The sequence below is a fragment of the Poecilia mexicana genome, unplaced genomic scaffold, assembly GCF_051168715.1.
Source record: "Poecilia mexicana isolate PSO_F unplaced genomic scaffold, ASM5116871v1 scaffold_9, whole genome shotgun sequence".
NCBI classification, from domain to species: Eukaryota; Metazoa; Chordata; class Actinopteri; order Cyprinodontiformes; family Poeciliidae; genus Poecilia; species Poecilia mexicana.
In genome coordinates this window covers 20683656-20700830 of record NW_028263378.1, presented here as the reverse complement: position 1 = coordinate 20700830, position 17175 = coordinate 20683656, and the positions used below count along the sequence as shown (strand labels likewise).

At 37.8% G+C, this 17175-nt stretch overlaps 1 protein-coding gene across 1 annotated transcript in view; it reads left to right on the top strand.

The window, feature by feature from the left end:
• The window catches only part of LOC106928045 (GDNF family receptor alpha-2-like), a 73377-nt gene that overhangs the window by 51923 nt on the left and 4279 nt on the right, over positions 1–17175 (top strand). The window contains exons 5-7 of the mRNA XM_088008964.1: positions 406–518; positions 2461–2601; positions 8789–8934. Coding sequence (XP_087865090.1) covers positions 406–518; positions 2461–2601; positions 8789–8934 — 400 coding nt within the window. The remainder of the gene's footprint in view (positions 1–405; positions 519–2460; positions 2602–8788; positions 8935–17175) is intronic.

Below are 17175 nucleotides of genomic sequence, written 5' to 3'. Positions count from 1 at the left end.
GATGTTTTGCCTATTGTGTTTCTATCACGACTATTACGATTGTATCTCTTTACAACTATGTTTCATTGTTTTACAATTGACATCCGAAGCTCTATGTACTCTCTTTCTACAGCGCAAATGTACCTACAGGTCTTAGTAAAGTTACCTGAAACTGAATGCACTGCCACTGAGGCTGCAACATAAAGACATGGAGATAGCTGGTAGTTTGCTGGAAGTCACGCATCGGTGGGAAGTGGTTGCTAGAACCTGTTGACCAGAAAACAGATGTTGCTTATCATTTTACGAGCCATAACTGGCAGCTGCTCTTTAGTGAAAAAGGTGCCAAAAATTCAATTCAGTGTTGCATGTTTGTGTGTGTTTCTCTCTCAGGCACTCAAGCTCCTGCCACTGTTTCTCTCTCTGTAGGTCTAGACTAGCAGACTACATAGCAAATTGCTGGATGGCTCCAAACACCGTGGGAACCTGCCCCAACCAAGACAATCACCAAGCCTGTTTGAACTCTCTTGCGAGGCTCATCGGTGAGTGAGTGTGGCTGCGAGAGACGTGGTGGTTTCAGAGTGTATGGGTGCAAGTAAAGGTCTGACTGAAGATGTGATAAAAGCCTGAAAAGTATTCATGGCCTTTGAACTTTTTCACATTTCCATCTGTTTTAATTAGACTTTTTTTAAGCAGCACATTATTGTAACATGGAAGGAAAACAATACATCATTTTGTAAGTGTTTTACAAATACATTCTAAAACATATATTGAGGTCAATTTATTCGGAAATTGACACTGATTGGTCGCTTTGCTGCTTTACAAATGTCAGCCAATGGGATGTCAAGTAGTATTGTGTCCAGCTTCCCAAGTAGCATTTTATCTCAAATCATTTAGAAAAAAACTGAAAATAGACAAATAATTTGGTGTTAAGTTCCACAGAAAAATCCCTAAACATTTAAATTCACACTAAAACATCACTGAACTGCGAATAGAGGGTGATGGAGATAAAATATGCAAAAGCTAAGTTGAAATGACTACTCTAAATTCTTAGAAACAAACAAACCCAAGCTTTGAACATATCACAGAGATCTGCTCCATTCATCATCTGGCTGCTCGGAAAAAGAGAATATTAATCAGATCTGCCTCCAACAGTCTTTTAGTGGTCCTGGAGGAGCTGCTAAGATCCACAGCTCATGTGGTAGCAACTGTTGACAAGACATATTTTACTCGTGGACTTCATAAGTCTAGCCCTGTGTAAGAGAGAGTGACAAGAAGAAAGCCCTTCTTAAGAGAAAGTTAACAGAAGTTCATTGTGCCATGAGTGATGTGGGGATGATTTCCTTCTGCAGAGACAGTGGTCTGCTTAGAGTTCATGTGAAGAGCAGTCTTAAAAGGAAACCTCAAAGTCTGCTACAGTCTGGACAATGGTAAAGAGAAAATCAGAATTAAAAAGAAATATATTATACGTTTATATCTGTCACATAAAATCCTAGCAGCTATACTTAAGTTGGTAGTAGAAACTTTACAAACAAAGGTAAAAAAAAAAAAGTTTGAGGTTATGAATGTTTTGCAAGGTGGTGTTTACGATTTAGCAAAGCATCATTATAAGACTCTGGAAAAAAAACAACATGGTATGGTCATTTTCCTTTATCACATCAAACAGCCAGAGGGGCTAGATACCACATTTTTTCCCTCCTGGTTTGATATCCCCCCCAGCACTCTGGACATTAGTTGAGTACCAGAAGTAAATTAGAAAGCAGAGGCAGGCAGAAAGCGTTTACTTAATTAAAACACTCCACGACCATCTGTTTGAGGATAATAAATGTTGTGCAAATAATGCACGGCATTGTGTACAGTTCGCAGAAAGGATGCTGAGAAAAATATGGAGAATAAACAGGTGACTCGAGACAGAATATTTTCTCATTCTAATCAACAACGTCTATAGGTGATATTACAGGGGCTACAAAGATTTTTAAATGCAAATTTTATATATAAAAAAAGGTAGATTTTTTCCACTGCTTAATGGTTGCTGAAGTGGCCATAATTCAGTACACAGCTGTGCCTCACCACAACATGTCATAAATCATGAAGGTTGAAGTAATGTTATGCCACAATGCTTCCTGTGTTTTCCTGTAAAATATTGCACAAAGTGCATCTAATGCTTATGACTCCTGCTGAAAGCACTGACTCAAAGAGAGACATTTGAAAAGTAAAATGCTTGTAGCAGGATTGCTGGATTCTAACAGGGCATACACTTCCTAGAGCAACTGCTCTGCAAAACATTTATACCATAATGGCCTCTTTACATCTAAATAAAGCTCTGCAGAACGTTTCCTATAAACTCCAACAATGCAAATCCGTTCCTCTGACTAATATTTTGTGTCCCATTTTACATATTACTTGGAATAAATGTAGTCCATTATTGTCCATTAGTGACCCGCTACTATTCTCATGCGGGCACGTGTTGTTGCCCCGATGCAGGGACGGAAATGACCCCCAACTACGTCGACAACAGCTTCACCAACTGGACCATCTCTCCGTGGTGTAACTGCATAGGAAGCGGAAACCAAGAAGAGGAGTGTATGAACTTCCTGCGGTATTTCACTGACAACACATGCCTAAGTAAGCCACCCTGACACATGCACACTCTGCATATCTCCGAGATGTAATTCGCTACTGATCGGGTTCACCATATTCATGTAAAATTGATGAGAGCAAAAGTGTGTGAAGCAGTAGTTACTCTTGCAAACATGTCGGAGCTGCAGGAGCTCTGAGCTTCAATCTAATGCAACTTTAATGGTTTCATGTCAACTTCCGCTGTTTCCTTTTGCAGCGCTCCTCTGCGAGATGCAGCGTTTGTGCATATTGTAAATAGAGGAGTCATGGAACATCACAGGTGTCAGGGGCGAGACAGTCTAACATAAGGGTTTTTACAATTCATGTAGAAGTTCTGAGTACAAGCATTACAAGTTTTGAGCTGAAAGACCTGAAGTCTTGCTTTCAAAATAAAAATGTAAGCAAAAGTATTAAAAGTTTTGAGAACGAAGGCACAAAATCCTGCTTTCAGTCTGAAAATCTTAGATTATGCCAGAAATATTCGATAAAAATGCTAATAACGCTTCACCTGAAATAAAAATAACTGAATAAGTCTTTAGCATTTGTGTGTCAGGCTGCTGAGAATCTTTGCACAGTTTGCTGAAGTGCTAGGCTAACGTTAGCTTGCTTTTTCTCCGTTTCTATATGACTCAGCTATGCGTTATATGACACCTGTTTTCTTTGCAGTTCTTAAACAGATGCAAATCAGAGTTTGGATTGTGAGGGTTGTGGTTTTAATTACAACTAAAACTTTAAAGAAAAACCAGACCCCAAAACCAAGTCATTATTTTATTTTTAGATTTAAAACAACTGTCATTATTTTATTGGACAATTGACGAAATCAAACCAGTAGAATGAAAATACATAAATAAAGATGTCTGGTTGAATCCATTTGTGAATTTTTGCACTCAGTCCTAATAAAAACATATCTGCAGCACGGTTTGATTCAACTTTTCCATGAACACCATTTATCCAATGAATAAGTTAGACTAAAACGCTCCTGGTTTTATTTTTTCGCACTTCTCGTCCTCCTGTGGGCAAAATCGACCCGGGCTTTGACAGAAAAGAAGCCATTTGCATGTCATTTTCACATTTTAATCTAAAAGAGCTCGTCCTTGCTGGAAGAATGTCGTCATAAAAAAGGGAATGAAAAGAAATAGCAGTAGTAAAACACAAATCATTTGTACATCTAATACAAAACACACGGGGAAGCAGAACGGAGGGGTTAGTTTCAAATATCCCTGTGCCTTTTTCACACCTTCCTTGTTATGGCACAGTGAGCTGTGTCATCAGCCCTATCAGGACACCATTGCCTTTAACATGTTCCATTGTGTGGATAATGCTTTCAGACCATTTCAATAGATTGCTGGGTTGCCATTTTAGCTGAGTGTGCAGGCTGAGGGATGAGAGCTGGGAGCTGAGGAGGCGTCTGGAAAAATAACACCAAATGCAGCATCTCGTCTCTGCAATCGAGGGGAACACAACTTAAATTTTCACAAAGAATGTATTCTTACTAAAAGACACAAACTGACTACAAAACGTAGCAAGCTTTTATCAACCTGCAACAATCAATCTTAATGCAAAAAAAAAAAAAAGCTTTATCCTTACCTACCTTCAGATTCTGTTCACAGGCAAAAAAATAATTTCTTCTGGGTTTTTGTAAGGTTACGATATCAATTGATATAAATAAACAGAAAAGTCAAACTAAGTCAAGCTAAGATAGTGCCTGAAGCTGTTTTTGTGTGCCACCAGTAGTTACACATTCCTATAGATTTAGCTGACTTGAACATGCAGCCAAGCAATGGCTGGATTTTGTTTTTCTTTTCAGTTTTGTCAAAGTAAGCAAGCTACAAGTAAGCACTAGTGTCTCTTCGAAGTGGTCAGGTTTTTCTTTTTCTCAAAATAGCTAATTACAGGTATTATTTAGATTTCAGACTCAAGTCTTCAGTCAGTTTAATGGATGTGCTTCAGGGTGTCATGGATGCAGAACTCCAGAGAAGTTCTGCTACTCCGACCCACCAATCCATAGCATTGTTTCTGATTCCCTGTAAGATGCCAATTTTAATGGGTGGAAATCAAAGTTGTTGCTAATAACGCTTCACATGCTTTTTCGCATAAGTGATTACTTAAACACTGTGACATGCAGCAGAACGCTGTGAATTTCACACCCTTGGTACTGATATACACACACTGTCCAGAAAAGAAAGAGACTTTAAAGATGCGACAAGTCTTCATTTCTTTAAAACCTTCTACATTTTTACACACATAACCAGGAGCCACTTTCGACAGACACTAACCATAGCAGCCCAGAAACACTTTAACGCAGCTCCAGTTTTTGAGATGCTGTGACCCAATTGCCCAGCCATCACCATTTGGTCTTCCTCAAAACTATAAAATCCTTTTGCTTCCCCATTTTCCCTGCTTCTGACTTTAAGACTAGTATTTTTGCTTGGTACCCAACGTACCCCACCTACCAAGAGGTGCCATTATAAAGAGAAGCTACGGGGAGAGGGGGCTCTTCGATTTCCAGATGATGCCATAATGGTATGCATTAAAGATGAAGACAGCTTGCCTATTCATGGTGACTTTATTTTTCATGTCTTGCCGTTCCCATTCTCCCTAACACCTTGGACTTATTTAACCTTTCTTTATCTACAACAGAGGTTACACTCGCTGAAGGTCACATCATAGATGCTCTTATCTTGTTTGGCTCTAAAGTTTCTTAATTTACTCGAAATAACGGCTGTTTTGATAAAGCTGTTATTTTTAAGTGCCTTTTTAACTGTCTCTTTCTATTTCCTTCACAAAGAGATACACTTGCATATTCAGTGTGGGCTCTCTGCAGGTAATTTCTAGCATGCTGTTAATTTAACATCCTTAAATCTCATTAAACCACGCTCAGACCAGAGGCGTTATTACATTTATCTAATGATCACCGCCTTTTTATCCTTGACCACTCCAGAAGAGAGAGAAGAAAAAAAATCAAATTACTTCCTTGGGCTCAATCAGCACTAAAAAGAATTATAGAAAGTATGAACTTTAGTAGAAGGAAACAAGTATGAAATAACTTAAATAATGCTGAAGAGAATCAATTGAAGATGCTGCTCTTGGTTTTGCGGGTTTGTAGGAGATAATCCTTATGCAGAAAGTAGTTTTGTTATAGCAAGTAGCATTTTCATAGATCACAGCTTACTTTTATGAAACCCTCTTCGGTGCAGAATTATATATGTCTAGTTTCAGATAGTCTGATTGAATATTTAATATGAAATATTAATATGATATTAAATTAGAAAAAAAAAGCAAGTTACTTGAAATGGCCCTTTCCTTCAGCTGTCAATTGCATGCCAATACCAAAGAAGATGATAAGTGAAATAACATTTCTATTGTTCAGTTTTGGTGTTTAGACACAGTCATGAATTGTGTTTTAATCTCAGTTTGAACAGTATAAGTATTTAAAAGTTTGAATTATGAACAGGTCACTATACAAATCGGATACTGACTTCAGAAAACTACAAGACATTCTTAAGCTGCAGTCGGACAGTTTCCTTAGTTGTCATGCATACTATGAGCAAATGTGGAAAAACACGTTATGAGGGTAAAAATGTAAGCAAATTAATATTTTTTACTGAAATAAAGTCATGTTTTTACTTAGTTTAAGATCATTTAAATCTGAATGCTCTATGGCAGATCTCTGTAACCATAAGGCAAAACCTTTTCATAGCTTTCTTAGTGAGCTGCTCACTTTGTTAAACTAACTCTCTCTTTGGTATTGTGGAGATTGGATATTTTTACTGCAATGTCCAGCATGTGTTAATTGGTGCTCGTTACTTGTCACTGTAGCAGTAATGACCTGGCAGTTATCGAGAGTGTATCTTTCTTCTGGCCTGATGACAGCTGGGATCGGCTCCAGCTCCTCCTCATGCGGCCCTGAACAGATCAATTAATCTTCTAGAGTCGGAAGACTTTGTGGCGATAATCCTGATAGTCGTCTTTTTTTAATAAAATAAAGCCAAACACAAAAGCTCAAGGTATAACATTTACATTCTGTGGTTTAATTTTATAATAGATGAGCAAAAGAGTTTGGAGTTCTTAAGACATGCCTGCGTTACAAAACGATTTTGTTATTCGTCAAGATTTTGTTCTATATCAGTGTTTTTATTTATACAGGGCCACCGGTTTCCACTAATTACTAAGTTTGAAATAATCATTTCACCTTTTCGCTTTTTTTATCTGAGCCAGAGAAAGAAAAAAAATCAGTGTGGAGACCAAATACTGATTCACTCTGTCTTTAATTCTTTTTTTTTCTTGTCCTCCAATCTCTTATCTCTTTGCTTCGATGTCTGCAGACAGGACAATGACCAGCATGAAAGGAAATCTTGTCCAGAATCATTAAGGAATTGAACTGCAATCGCAACAAGCTTCACAGCTTAGGGTCCAAAAAGTATGTGGAGGATGGGAGATCCAGCCACTTTGATTTATGACTTCATCCCTCTTAAAGAATCTGTGGGGACAGCGTTAGCTTTAATGCATCCTGGCAAACACAGCAGTAACGACACACCTTTCAGCTCTCACCACAACTCTTTACTGTTTGCTTTGAGCGTACTTGGCTTTCTTGATTCTCTTCTTGTCAAGCTTTGGTTTTTCCAGTGGCTTTTAAGAGTGTGTTGCTTTTTTTTTGGTATGTTTTGTTGTTCCTTGTAAAAATGATTTTACCATTTTAAAGATTCCACATTTTCTTGGTAAACTAAAACAAAGTAGTTCACATTTTGAAGAAATAAAAAACATGTTTTTTAAATGTTTAAATAGTAAATCCCAAACATATGCATTTAGCCCTGTGATTTAATAAATTGCAGAACTTTTGCTGCAACGACCACTGCAGGCCTTGAGGTATGTCTCTGACAGCTTTGCACATCTACAGACTTTGAAGGCAACTTTGAGGCCAATTTGTGATTTTAGCATTAATGGATGTATAAAAAAAGTGGGTTGGATACACATGCATGCCAAACTTTTCAGATTTGTCTTTGTAAAAACCTGTTGCTTTATCACATACAGTCCCGATAAAATGTGTGCGCATATATAATTATTTATGTGACGAACATGACAGTGGTGTGAATATTGTAACTGTGACATATTTTAGAAGATACTCTAAGTGTTAGTAGGCAGGCGTCTTGATATACAAGCCTATGAGGTCAGGAGTTTTAGGCCTATGTGGCCATTTGATTGTTAACATGCATTACCCTGCTATCTTGGAACAAATGCCATTTCTCCTTGTTTGGAGATGTTTTGAATTTGATCGGCGACACAAGTCTATTCAAAATCATTTTTGCACAATGGCCTTATAAAGAAGGTGGTTGCCAAGCAATTTCATGCTTTGCCTTCTCTCTGGCTGAGAAAAAAGCAAAAGGCTTTGTATTTTAAACGGATGAACAATGGAAAGGTACTCAGCCCCGTGGTGATGCATCTAGCTGGAGTAGCTGACTGCACGAGGATGTATCGCGATTTTGCAGACTTGCTCATATACTTGCACAATTACACACATGTTCAGTAAGTCTTTCAGCTTAGATACTCAAATGTTTGTTTCACTACGCCATGCTCTGCGCGAAGCCGACTGATTTGCAACTTTCTGTGAATTCAGTTTCCACTTGTGTGCGAGGGAACAAAAACAGTTCATCATCTTAAGTGTGGGGATCCTCTCTTTTCTTGCGCTGTTGCGGTGAGCAGAGCAGCTGTTACATAAAAGCAGTTTTGTAATGATCAGAAACCAGGAGCCATAGCTGTCTACGTTCGACAAAAGTGTCAATTTGTCTCCGCAGGATGCTCTAATAAAAGGATAATTACTTGCTAAATAAACCAGACAAACATTCAAGGCTGTGGAAATAATATCTTAACATTATCATCCATCAGCTCATATTTGTGTTTTGTGTAGCCAGTATAATTTTGAACGATCTTCCACATAAAGGTTTTTAAAAGCTCTTTTCTGATGTCAACAGTTTGACACACACCTGACAAGCACAAAAAATAGTAATCTGAAACTTTTTTTCTCCTCGTTTTGTACTCTTTCCTTTCCTTACCGTTCTTCTGCCCTGCCTCATTCCCTGGGATGAAAGCGACTGGGCAGGGGACGAAGAAGATGACTTCAAACTGTCCGTCTGCTTGTGGGCTTCTTGCTGGGATGGAAGTCCGAAACAAATTACTTTAATCTCTGTCCCTGCAGGAAATGCTATTCAGGCGTATGGGATGGACGACACGGCGATCAAAAATATGACCGTCTCCGAGCCTTCAGTCACATCAAAAGCAATCAATGAATGGATGGACAGCATCCCAGAAAACCCCAACCCGAACCCTTCCTCCTCCCCTGCAGTGAGTATTTTACAATGATTGCTAATAAAAAGTATTTGTCCACATACATGTGCTTTTTCTCGACACGAATCTTAAAGGTTTCAATTCATCAACATTTTATTTAGTACCAACGATAGCCTGAGTAAAGCCAATTTCAAGTTCTGATTAAATTTATTAAAGGCAAAAATTAAATAAAACATATTCTTTGGAACGATGTGACACGGGTAGAACTTTTTCCGCTGTATCTGCACCACAGCTTTTCAGGAGAACATCAGACATGTCAAACATTGTCGTTGCACTGCCTTGGTCTTATGGTGCTTTGCTGATTCAGCAACCATTTATCAATCCATTGATTTAGGCCTGTTTATCTCATATTAAAATTTGTTAGATGATGCGCAAGATTTAAATGTGGAGATCGGAAAAAAGGTGTGACGGGAAATACTTTGAGTATGTAGGTATCACACACGTTTGTTATGCACGTTTTAAGATTTGTTTTTAAAGGGACTGTAAGTGCTAGTGAGGAGGCAAGATTTGATATCCAAACGAATGTGTACTTTATGTACACATTTATTTATAATCAAAAATAGAGGGGGAGAGAATAAACAGTTCCTAGTCAAATAAATGTGTACTTTAAACACTTATTACTCCTCTTCAAATCATTTTCTTGAGAAATACAGAACTGGGAAGATGTTCAAAAAGGGTTTTAAACAAATGAATCCTTTATACTGACTGGACATATGTTCCACAATAAAAAAGAAATATAGAATTTTATCAATACTAAGGTCTATTTCTCTCTCAAAATAGGCAAGACTAAAAATCATTGCATTTAATTAAGGTAGACGTGTGTTGATCTTCATTTAAAAAAAGGAGAGGTTGTAATAAAGTAGCCACTGGTTTGCTTTGACCACTAGAGTTAGAGCACTTATCAAAGGCCGTGTCACTGTAAACCTCTTTTGATATTTTGTGCATAGCAAGCTAAACAATTAGTGTGCTGGTATTAGGGGGAAAAAAAATTAAACATTTGAGAGAGAAACTCAAGTACCTAAAAATTGACCAAAGGTTTCTACCTGGGGGCAGCATAGAGAGCTTGACTGTCCATATGGCAGCTTAATCGCTTTCTGCTAAAAAAGTAAGTAATGAGGCAAACAGCCAGGATACTTCAAGGATTTATTTCAGACACACGCCGGGATATTAACGAGGAGGAAAATAATGTTGTTGTCAGGACACACAAGGGAGTGTATGAGCAACAAAACTGGGAAGACTGAGAAGCTGACTGAGCAGCTGGCACCTGGAGACTCATATTAATATGTGACCCAGAACGATATGTGCAGTGATTTATCATATGTTTATATTTGGAAAATTCATTATGATTTTTATTTATCACTTTGCTTAGGCATGCTAATGTGAGCAAACAACATAGCTGTTCTTGCTTAATTTTTTTGTTTCGAGGATAAAATGAAGCATTATTTAAGTCTGTGGGGACATTTAGCAGGTTTTTTTGCTTAAACCACATTTGATCTCAGAGCCAGAACTGGACTCAGCTCGGCATAAGGAGCTAAATATCCCACACACTGACTGGCCTGCACATATGACAGACACACACCCACAAATTACATGAAAACAAAAGTCTGGTTTATTTTTAATCGAAAATAGAGGGGGAGAGAATAGACAGTTCCTACTCAAATTAAATGACTGAAGGAAAACATGCAATTCACATCAGTGTTGGAACACAAATGTCATGAGCTGAGTGAAGTCATTGTCCATGGTGGTTAACATGCGTGTTGTACATGTGAAGAATAAACAATGACACTGCATTTTAAATGACAATCACTGAATTATAAAAATGAATTTAGTTTTTTTCTGTAATCTCTCAAGTTTTGCATGCTCTCTCATCTGGCTGTTCATGCAAAAACAGGAAAAGTTGTTAAAAAAAACACCAAAAAAAAAAAAAAAAGAACAAAAAAACTGCTTCATATTTTTACCAGTCCCTCAGTTCCATTTTCCTCTTTTCCTCTTGTCATCATCTTCCTGCCTTTGGTCTGTGTTAGTAACCTTTGCAGGTCTAGTGATCATCGTCACTGCATTTGAGCAGGTGAATTTGTGACTCTACGTAGGTGAAGTTGCTGCAATTCCTGTTGCAGCTTTCCTGTTCCTGGGACTAAGTTCTCCTTAAAAGCAGAGGCAGAGAGATTGAGAGAAAGACATGAGAATTCATGCTTTTTTATTCTATTTTTCTACCTAATGTAGGTATGTATACTCCAGATCAGACAACGTGGTAGTACTGGCAAAAATTTTATGCAGCTTGACGTCATCCATGTACAGTACATGTGTGTTTGTACTTGTAGTTATCGTGTGTGTTTTCTGTCCTCTCCCCAATCGCCACATATGGTTGCAAGTTTTTTATTTTTATTTTTGGTGCATAGATACCATGAGGTTATAGTCAGTTATCTATGCATTGAAAAAAAACAAAAACTGCGTTTTCTGAGTTTCCTGAATCTACGCGGAGCGACTGGGGACAGCAGAAAAATTAAACGCAGCATGATAACAACCTCATGTATGTGAATATCTGGAACTGAGTCGACTGTAAAAGCAGAGAGTGAGGGGCATGAGTGAATCTCTTTCTGAAGTACATATATTTCTCTCTTCTTTTTGGTTTTTTTTTTTGAAGGGGGGATCAGAGTGTCAGGAAGATTGCACACATAGGTTCAGTTTCTTGTGGATTTGAACTATCAGTCTGAGTAAATAAATATGTGCCAATATGGAGCCATCAGGCTGATCACGTCAGATTAACTTCAAATTAACTTTTGTCTTTAATGTTGCTATCTTTTGTTTGTTTTTAAACATCCTAACAATGTTGGGCCCCTTTGCAGACTCTGATCTCATTCCTACTATGTCAGCACAGCAGCTGCAAACTCAAGAGATGAATTGACTTGTTGAATTTAAATCTCCATTAAAAACACACTTTTACTCTCACTGCTTCTAAAGAATCTGAGAAAATGCCAGTGACCAATATTTATATTATCTTTTGTTCTTTTGGTTTTACTTGCCTCATATTCTTCTCATTACCTTTTGTAGATATTCTGTGTTTGTTCTCTTTATGTTCTCTTGGAGGTGTCTTTTATGTTGAGCCTCACAACACTTTGGACAGCTTTGATGTTTCTTTAAAGTGCTTTATAAAAATTTTGTATGGTGTGCTGCTGTGTTGTAAGGAATCCCTAACAGGGTCTTCTGCACGATTATACAACTCAAGAACTCAACATAAAGCGCCGTTCACATTACAATCCTGACATCTGTTGAAGCAATCAGCATTTTTAAAAGGCATTTCATAATACGATCATTTGGCTTCACTCCCGAATGATGACATCCAATTGAAATATCATATTTTATCCCAAAGAATAGAAAGTTAAAAAAGAACTGAACGATGCAGGATTTAATCTGGATTATAGGCTCTAAAGTAGTGGCCCAGGGCCTGCAGTCTGTTTAATTCCATCTACTTTGAAGACTTCCATCAACTCCACTTAAACCAGCTTCTCTGGTCTATCTGAAAAAGAAAGAAAAAAAAAACAAATGTTGCAGTACTGCAGAAATGAATAAATGTTTGTCTTTTAATAGAACCGTTCTTCATCTCCCACTTCAAATGAACGTGAAGATGACAGCAGCACATTGTCCGTGGCAGACTGCCTTTTTCCCTTCACTTTGTTTCTCCTGAATGGGAAAGAAATATTTCACCCTGCACTTTCAAGCCAAGAGGAGCTGGCTGTCAGATTTGATTATTTCTCACAATGAAATATAGTTGCATTTCGCAGATGTGTTTTAGATGTGCAACGCAGGTGACTAATGACCCAGCTCACCTTTGCAGGAGACCCTCTTACCCAATTTGGCAGAATTAGAAGGCGTATCATAAAACAATGCTTTGTAAAGCATTCCGCCGCCGCTGTTGTTATTGTTCGTGTCGTTCGTTTTTGTTGGGTTTTTTTTCAGTGACTGCTGCAGATTTAAATCCAAGCAGTGCAAAGTGTTTATGAATGCAAATTTGTTTGTTGACTGACTGACTCCCATTAAGACATATCACATCGTAGTCATTAAATGGTCACACTTCACCTGAGGCACTTATTGCTGTGCTTAATACGCAAACTCTCATCGTCGGAACAACAGCAAATTAAAACCTTAAAAAAACGTCGCAAAGAGGAGAATTAATGAACAAGCACCTCCGATAACAACAGCATGTTTGGGGGATATGTACTGGAGACATGGTGGAAGAGTGAGAATGGATGGCGCTTTCTGGGAAGGTTTGTGTGTGTCAGTATTGATGCACTACTCAGTGCCTGTCTCACTGCAGCATGGTGTTTAATTTATTGTAAAAATGGTAATTAGGAAACAATAAGACGTGTGATTACTCAAGCAGGAAGTTTATAATTAGAGAGGGAGCTGTTAGGGACATTTTGGGCGGCCCTGTATTCTTAGACAACTGTGGCTGGCAATTAAAACCTGTCAAACTTCCATGGCAGATAAATTGGGGGAGTGTTGTTATGGTATGAGTTCCCTTGGCAAAAGAAAGCCTGTCCAAAGCCGTAAATCTCACGCCGACCAGCAAGCACAATGTAGTAACACAAGGCATCTGTATGTGTACACGTAACAACAAATGATATGGGTAAAAGTGCGCGCCAGATGTTTGATGGATGGATAGACTTTATCATTTTTTTACAGAGTATATGCTAATCTGCAGCCCGGGGCTGTCTATGTCACTCATTTGGCTCCTTTATATGCTTTACAATATCTTCAGCCAATATAGTTGCATAATTATTCAAATGTCAGTGTCAGTTGTTGTTGGCTTTAGCATTTAGAAAGTAAACATGTGGGCTGAAGCGCAGTCCTTTGAGTATTTTAAGGGTGCTTCCAAATGAGCTTCGATTGATTTTCAGCATGCATGACTAAGCCTCTTTTCCTGGCTGGACAGAGTTCACTTTAAGGTTTTTAAATGTCATAATTTCTTCATTCATACAAGCAAAACAATAATTCTTCCTAGAAGTTTAAAGTTCTCGAAGCAGACTTTACCGTAGAGCCTAATTTCTTGTTCCAGTGTTTTATTGAAGGGTTTTAACTTTTCTTTTCTTTTTTTTTTTTTCATGTGTATAACAGACTCTTGACACCCATAGAAATTTTGACGCAATATGTTTTTGTTGAGCAGAAAAGCTTTAAGCACTTCAGAGGACTATTGACTTTGCTTAGCACTATAAAATATATCATAAGTGAAACCCTTAAACTCCTGATCTATACCCGGCCTATCAGCAAAATTCAACGTTGTTAAACTATGTTGGAGAATTGACAGATAGGGATTCGTCCAATAACTGGTGGGTCCAGTAATGTGTGTTTGAATGGGTGAATGACTGATTATACAGTAAAGCGCTTTGGAGTACTCAGACTTGATCAAGTGTTGTACAAATGCAGCGCATTTATCATTTAACTAGGACTGTACAATCCCATTTAGATGCTTAACAAGAAATATTCTTTATTTCTGAGGAAATTTTGTTCATCTTTATCGAATGCGTTTATGCCATAGAAACTGTGGCTTCTCTTTCGTAAGGTCTTTGTTTTCTTTGTCTTCTTTTAACTGTAAGATGGGTTAGCAAAAGGACATTGCCAAGGTCAGACATTCAACATAAAAGCTTGGAGTTTGGTTTGGTATAAAGTAAGTAAAAAGAAGAAGGAAAATAAAGACAGCATCAAACAAAGCTTTGTGGAATGTTTCATGTTCTACAAGAAGATATGAATGGCTGATATGTTGTCCGCATGCGTTTGAAGAACGATGAGATGGTTGGGGGAAAAAATGGAGACACTATTACTGTCTGCAGTAAGGAACAGTAGGCTTGGTGCTGCTTTCTTCTGTCAAATGATTTGCATACTTGGGTAATGCCAAGAGGAAGAAGGCTATGTCTGCTTTTGTACATGTGTAAAACATTGTTCCTCTTCTGTCAGTTATGCTATATAATTCAGATATACTAAAGAGAAATCATTCTACCACATGATTGCTCAGAATGAGGGAATGCTGCAAAGTTGGCTCCATACCAGGCACTCAAAACTACAAATTCTGCACTGGCTACAAAAAAAAAAGAAGTTTGTTCACTGAAAAATCTGCAGTAATCTACTCTTGAATATAGAAAGAACTACACTGTTAAGGAAACTGAATAAGATGCTATGCTAAACACGTGCACTGTAGATCCTTGTGAATTTATTCATTTCTCTCAAATTCCATTATATTTTCCCGAATTCCACATTTTACAGTCTAAACAGGCTGCCGTCTTTCATGGAAAATCTTTCTACAATTACTTAGGTAATTAACAAATAGCGTTTCACAATTTAATGGAAAAAAAAAATAATTTCAATGGGATTTATTTATTAATATAACATGTTCATACAGATACTTCTGTAACTTAAAAAAAAGAAGAAGCTCACACCTTCGTTGTGAACCATAACAATTAAGAGTGTACGTATTTTATCGGTATTATTAAGCACTGATAATAATGACAAGAATGATTTTTATTGATTGATATCTACCTTCAATGACTCTGGACTGCAAATGTCAAAACCTGTATAATTTTTTTCCCAAAATGACAACAAACGACTTTCTCTGCTGAGGAACTTTGTACAGGCACGAGTTTGCAGGAATGCCAAACAAATGACATTGTGTTTTTGTTGTGTTATGCTAGCGTGCTGCGCTGTGTTCAGATCCGTACTCCTTATCTGAATTCAATTGAGTGCAGCGAACCTGAACACAATGCTGATCCCTGCCTGCGCAGATTATATCAAGCAGGAGGAGACTCAGGCTCACTGTTGCCCCCTACAGCTCAGCTGTAGAAATTGAACTAAGTTCAGCTTAAATTGAAAACCTGCCTCTGTGGCTTCTGAGTTGATCAAATTTTGCTGCCACTTCATAAACATACATCGGCTCATAGCGAGTGCTAATTTCCACCTCTGGATGTAACTTAGATTGAATTATAATCTATTCCCAAAGCAGACTGCATGATTGTGTTGCATGAGAATGAACTGAGTGCCATGAATTGAATACAGACAAAGAGTTAATTTTACATAATGAGAAATAGCCTTTGTTTATTTTTGTAGAGCACCACAAGTTACCGTTGTTATGAATTGGTGCTATTTAAACAAACTGCACTCAAACAAAATTGAATCCAGGTCTGACAATGGAAATCAATAGCAGCTGTGTACCTTTAGGAATCACATTGTGGTCAGTAAGATCAAATTTAAGACAAAAAGACTATGATTTATTTATTTTTTTTTTTTTTTAAGGAATTCTTGTGTCTTTAAAAATGAGTTGAAATGAGAAATTTTTACAGCACTTATACTCGTAGACCCTCTGGGAAGCTGCAGCTGTCTGCTCTCCCTCGTAACCTTTGTTTATTTTAAGCTCTGCTGAACGGAACGGAGCGTGGACAGCAGCTACGTAACTCGATTACCCAATAACTTGCCTTGGGAAATGAAGCCCTGTTTACTGTAAACTTGAAAATGAACTGATTGACAATAAAAACTGATCTCGGCAGGAGGAGCTGGTTCGATGAAAAATCACATATAACCTGAGCGGTTTGTTCATGCACCTTTTAAATATTTGAAACCCATTTTTTCTTTTTCTGTGGTTGACGAAATATGAGCGAATGAGTGCATGAAGCTGGCTTTGTTCTGTCACAGTGTTTGCGTGCATCTCCTGCTCGTGTTCAGTCACCCGTTAATATGTGTGTGTGTGCATGTGTGTGTGTGTGTGTTACCCTTCTCCCAGGCCTCTGTATGGATGTGTGGATATTGGCTGCAGACAGCGATCTGGACTCATGTCAACAGGCTGCTGCCACACATCACTGCCCCTGCTAATTAATTGGCTTTTAGTTGAGGATGTGTTTGGTGCATTGTCAAGTTACCCACTGCTGTCCCCGCATACATTTCTCTGTGGTAACATTTTATAATACTATTTATCTATAAGTGATTTAGAACTATTAATGAAGATTCATAGTGGATGAAGAGAGTGGCCAACCATAATTAAATATTTGTTTTTCTTTTCATGCGCTAAATTTCTAAAATGGACAAAAGTGCATTTTCAATACATTGGAGCACAACAGAACAGTAATCTTATTTCAGTCGGGCAACTCATGTAGCTTGTAGAAAGTTTGTCCATTGTGGAACAATGAAGGATATTTCTATTCTATTTTTTTTATTCTCACAAATTCCTTGCATACAGAGTGGCATATTGTATTAATT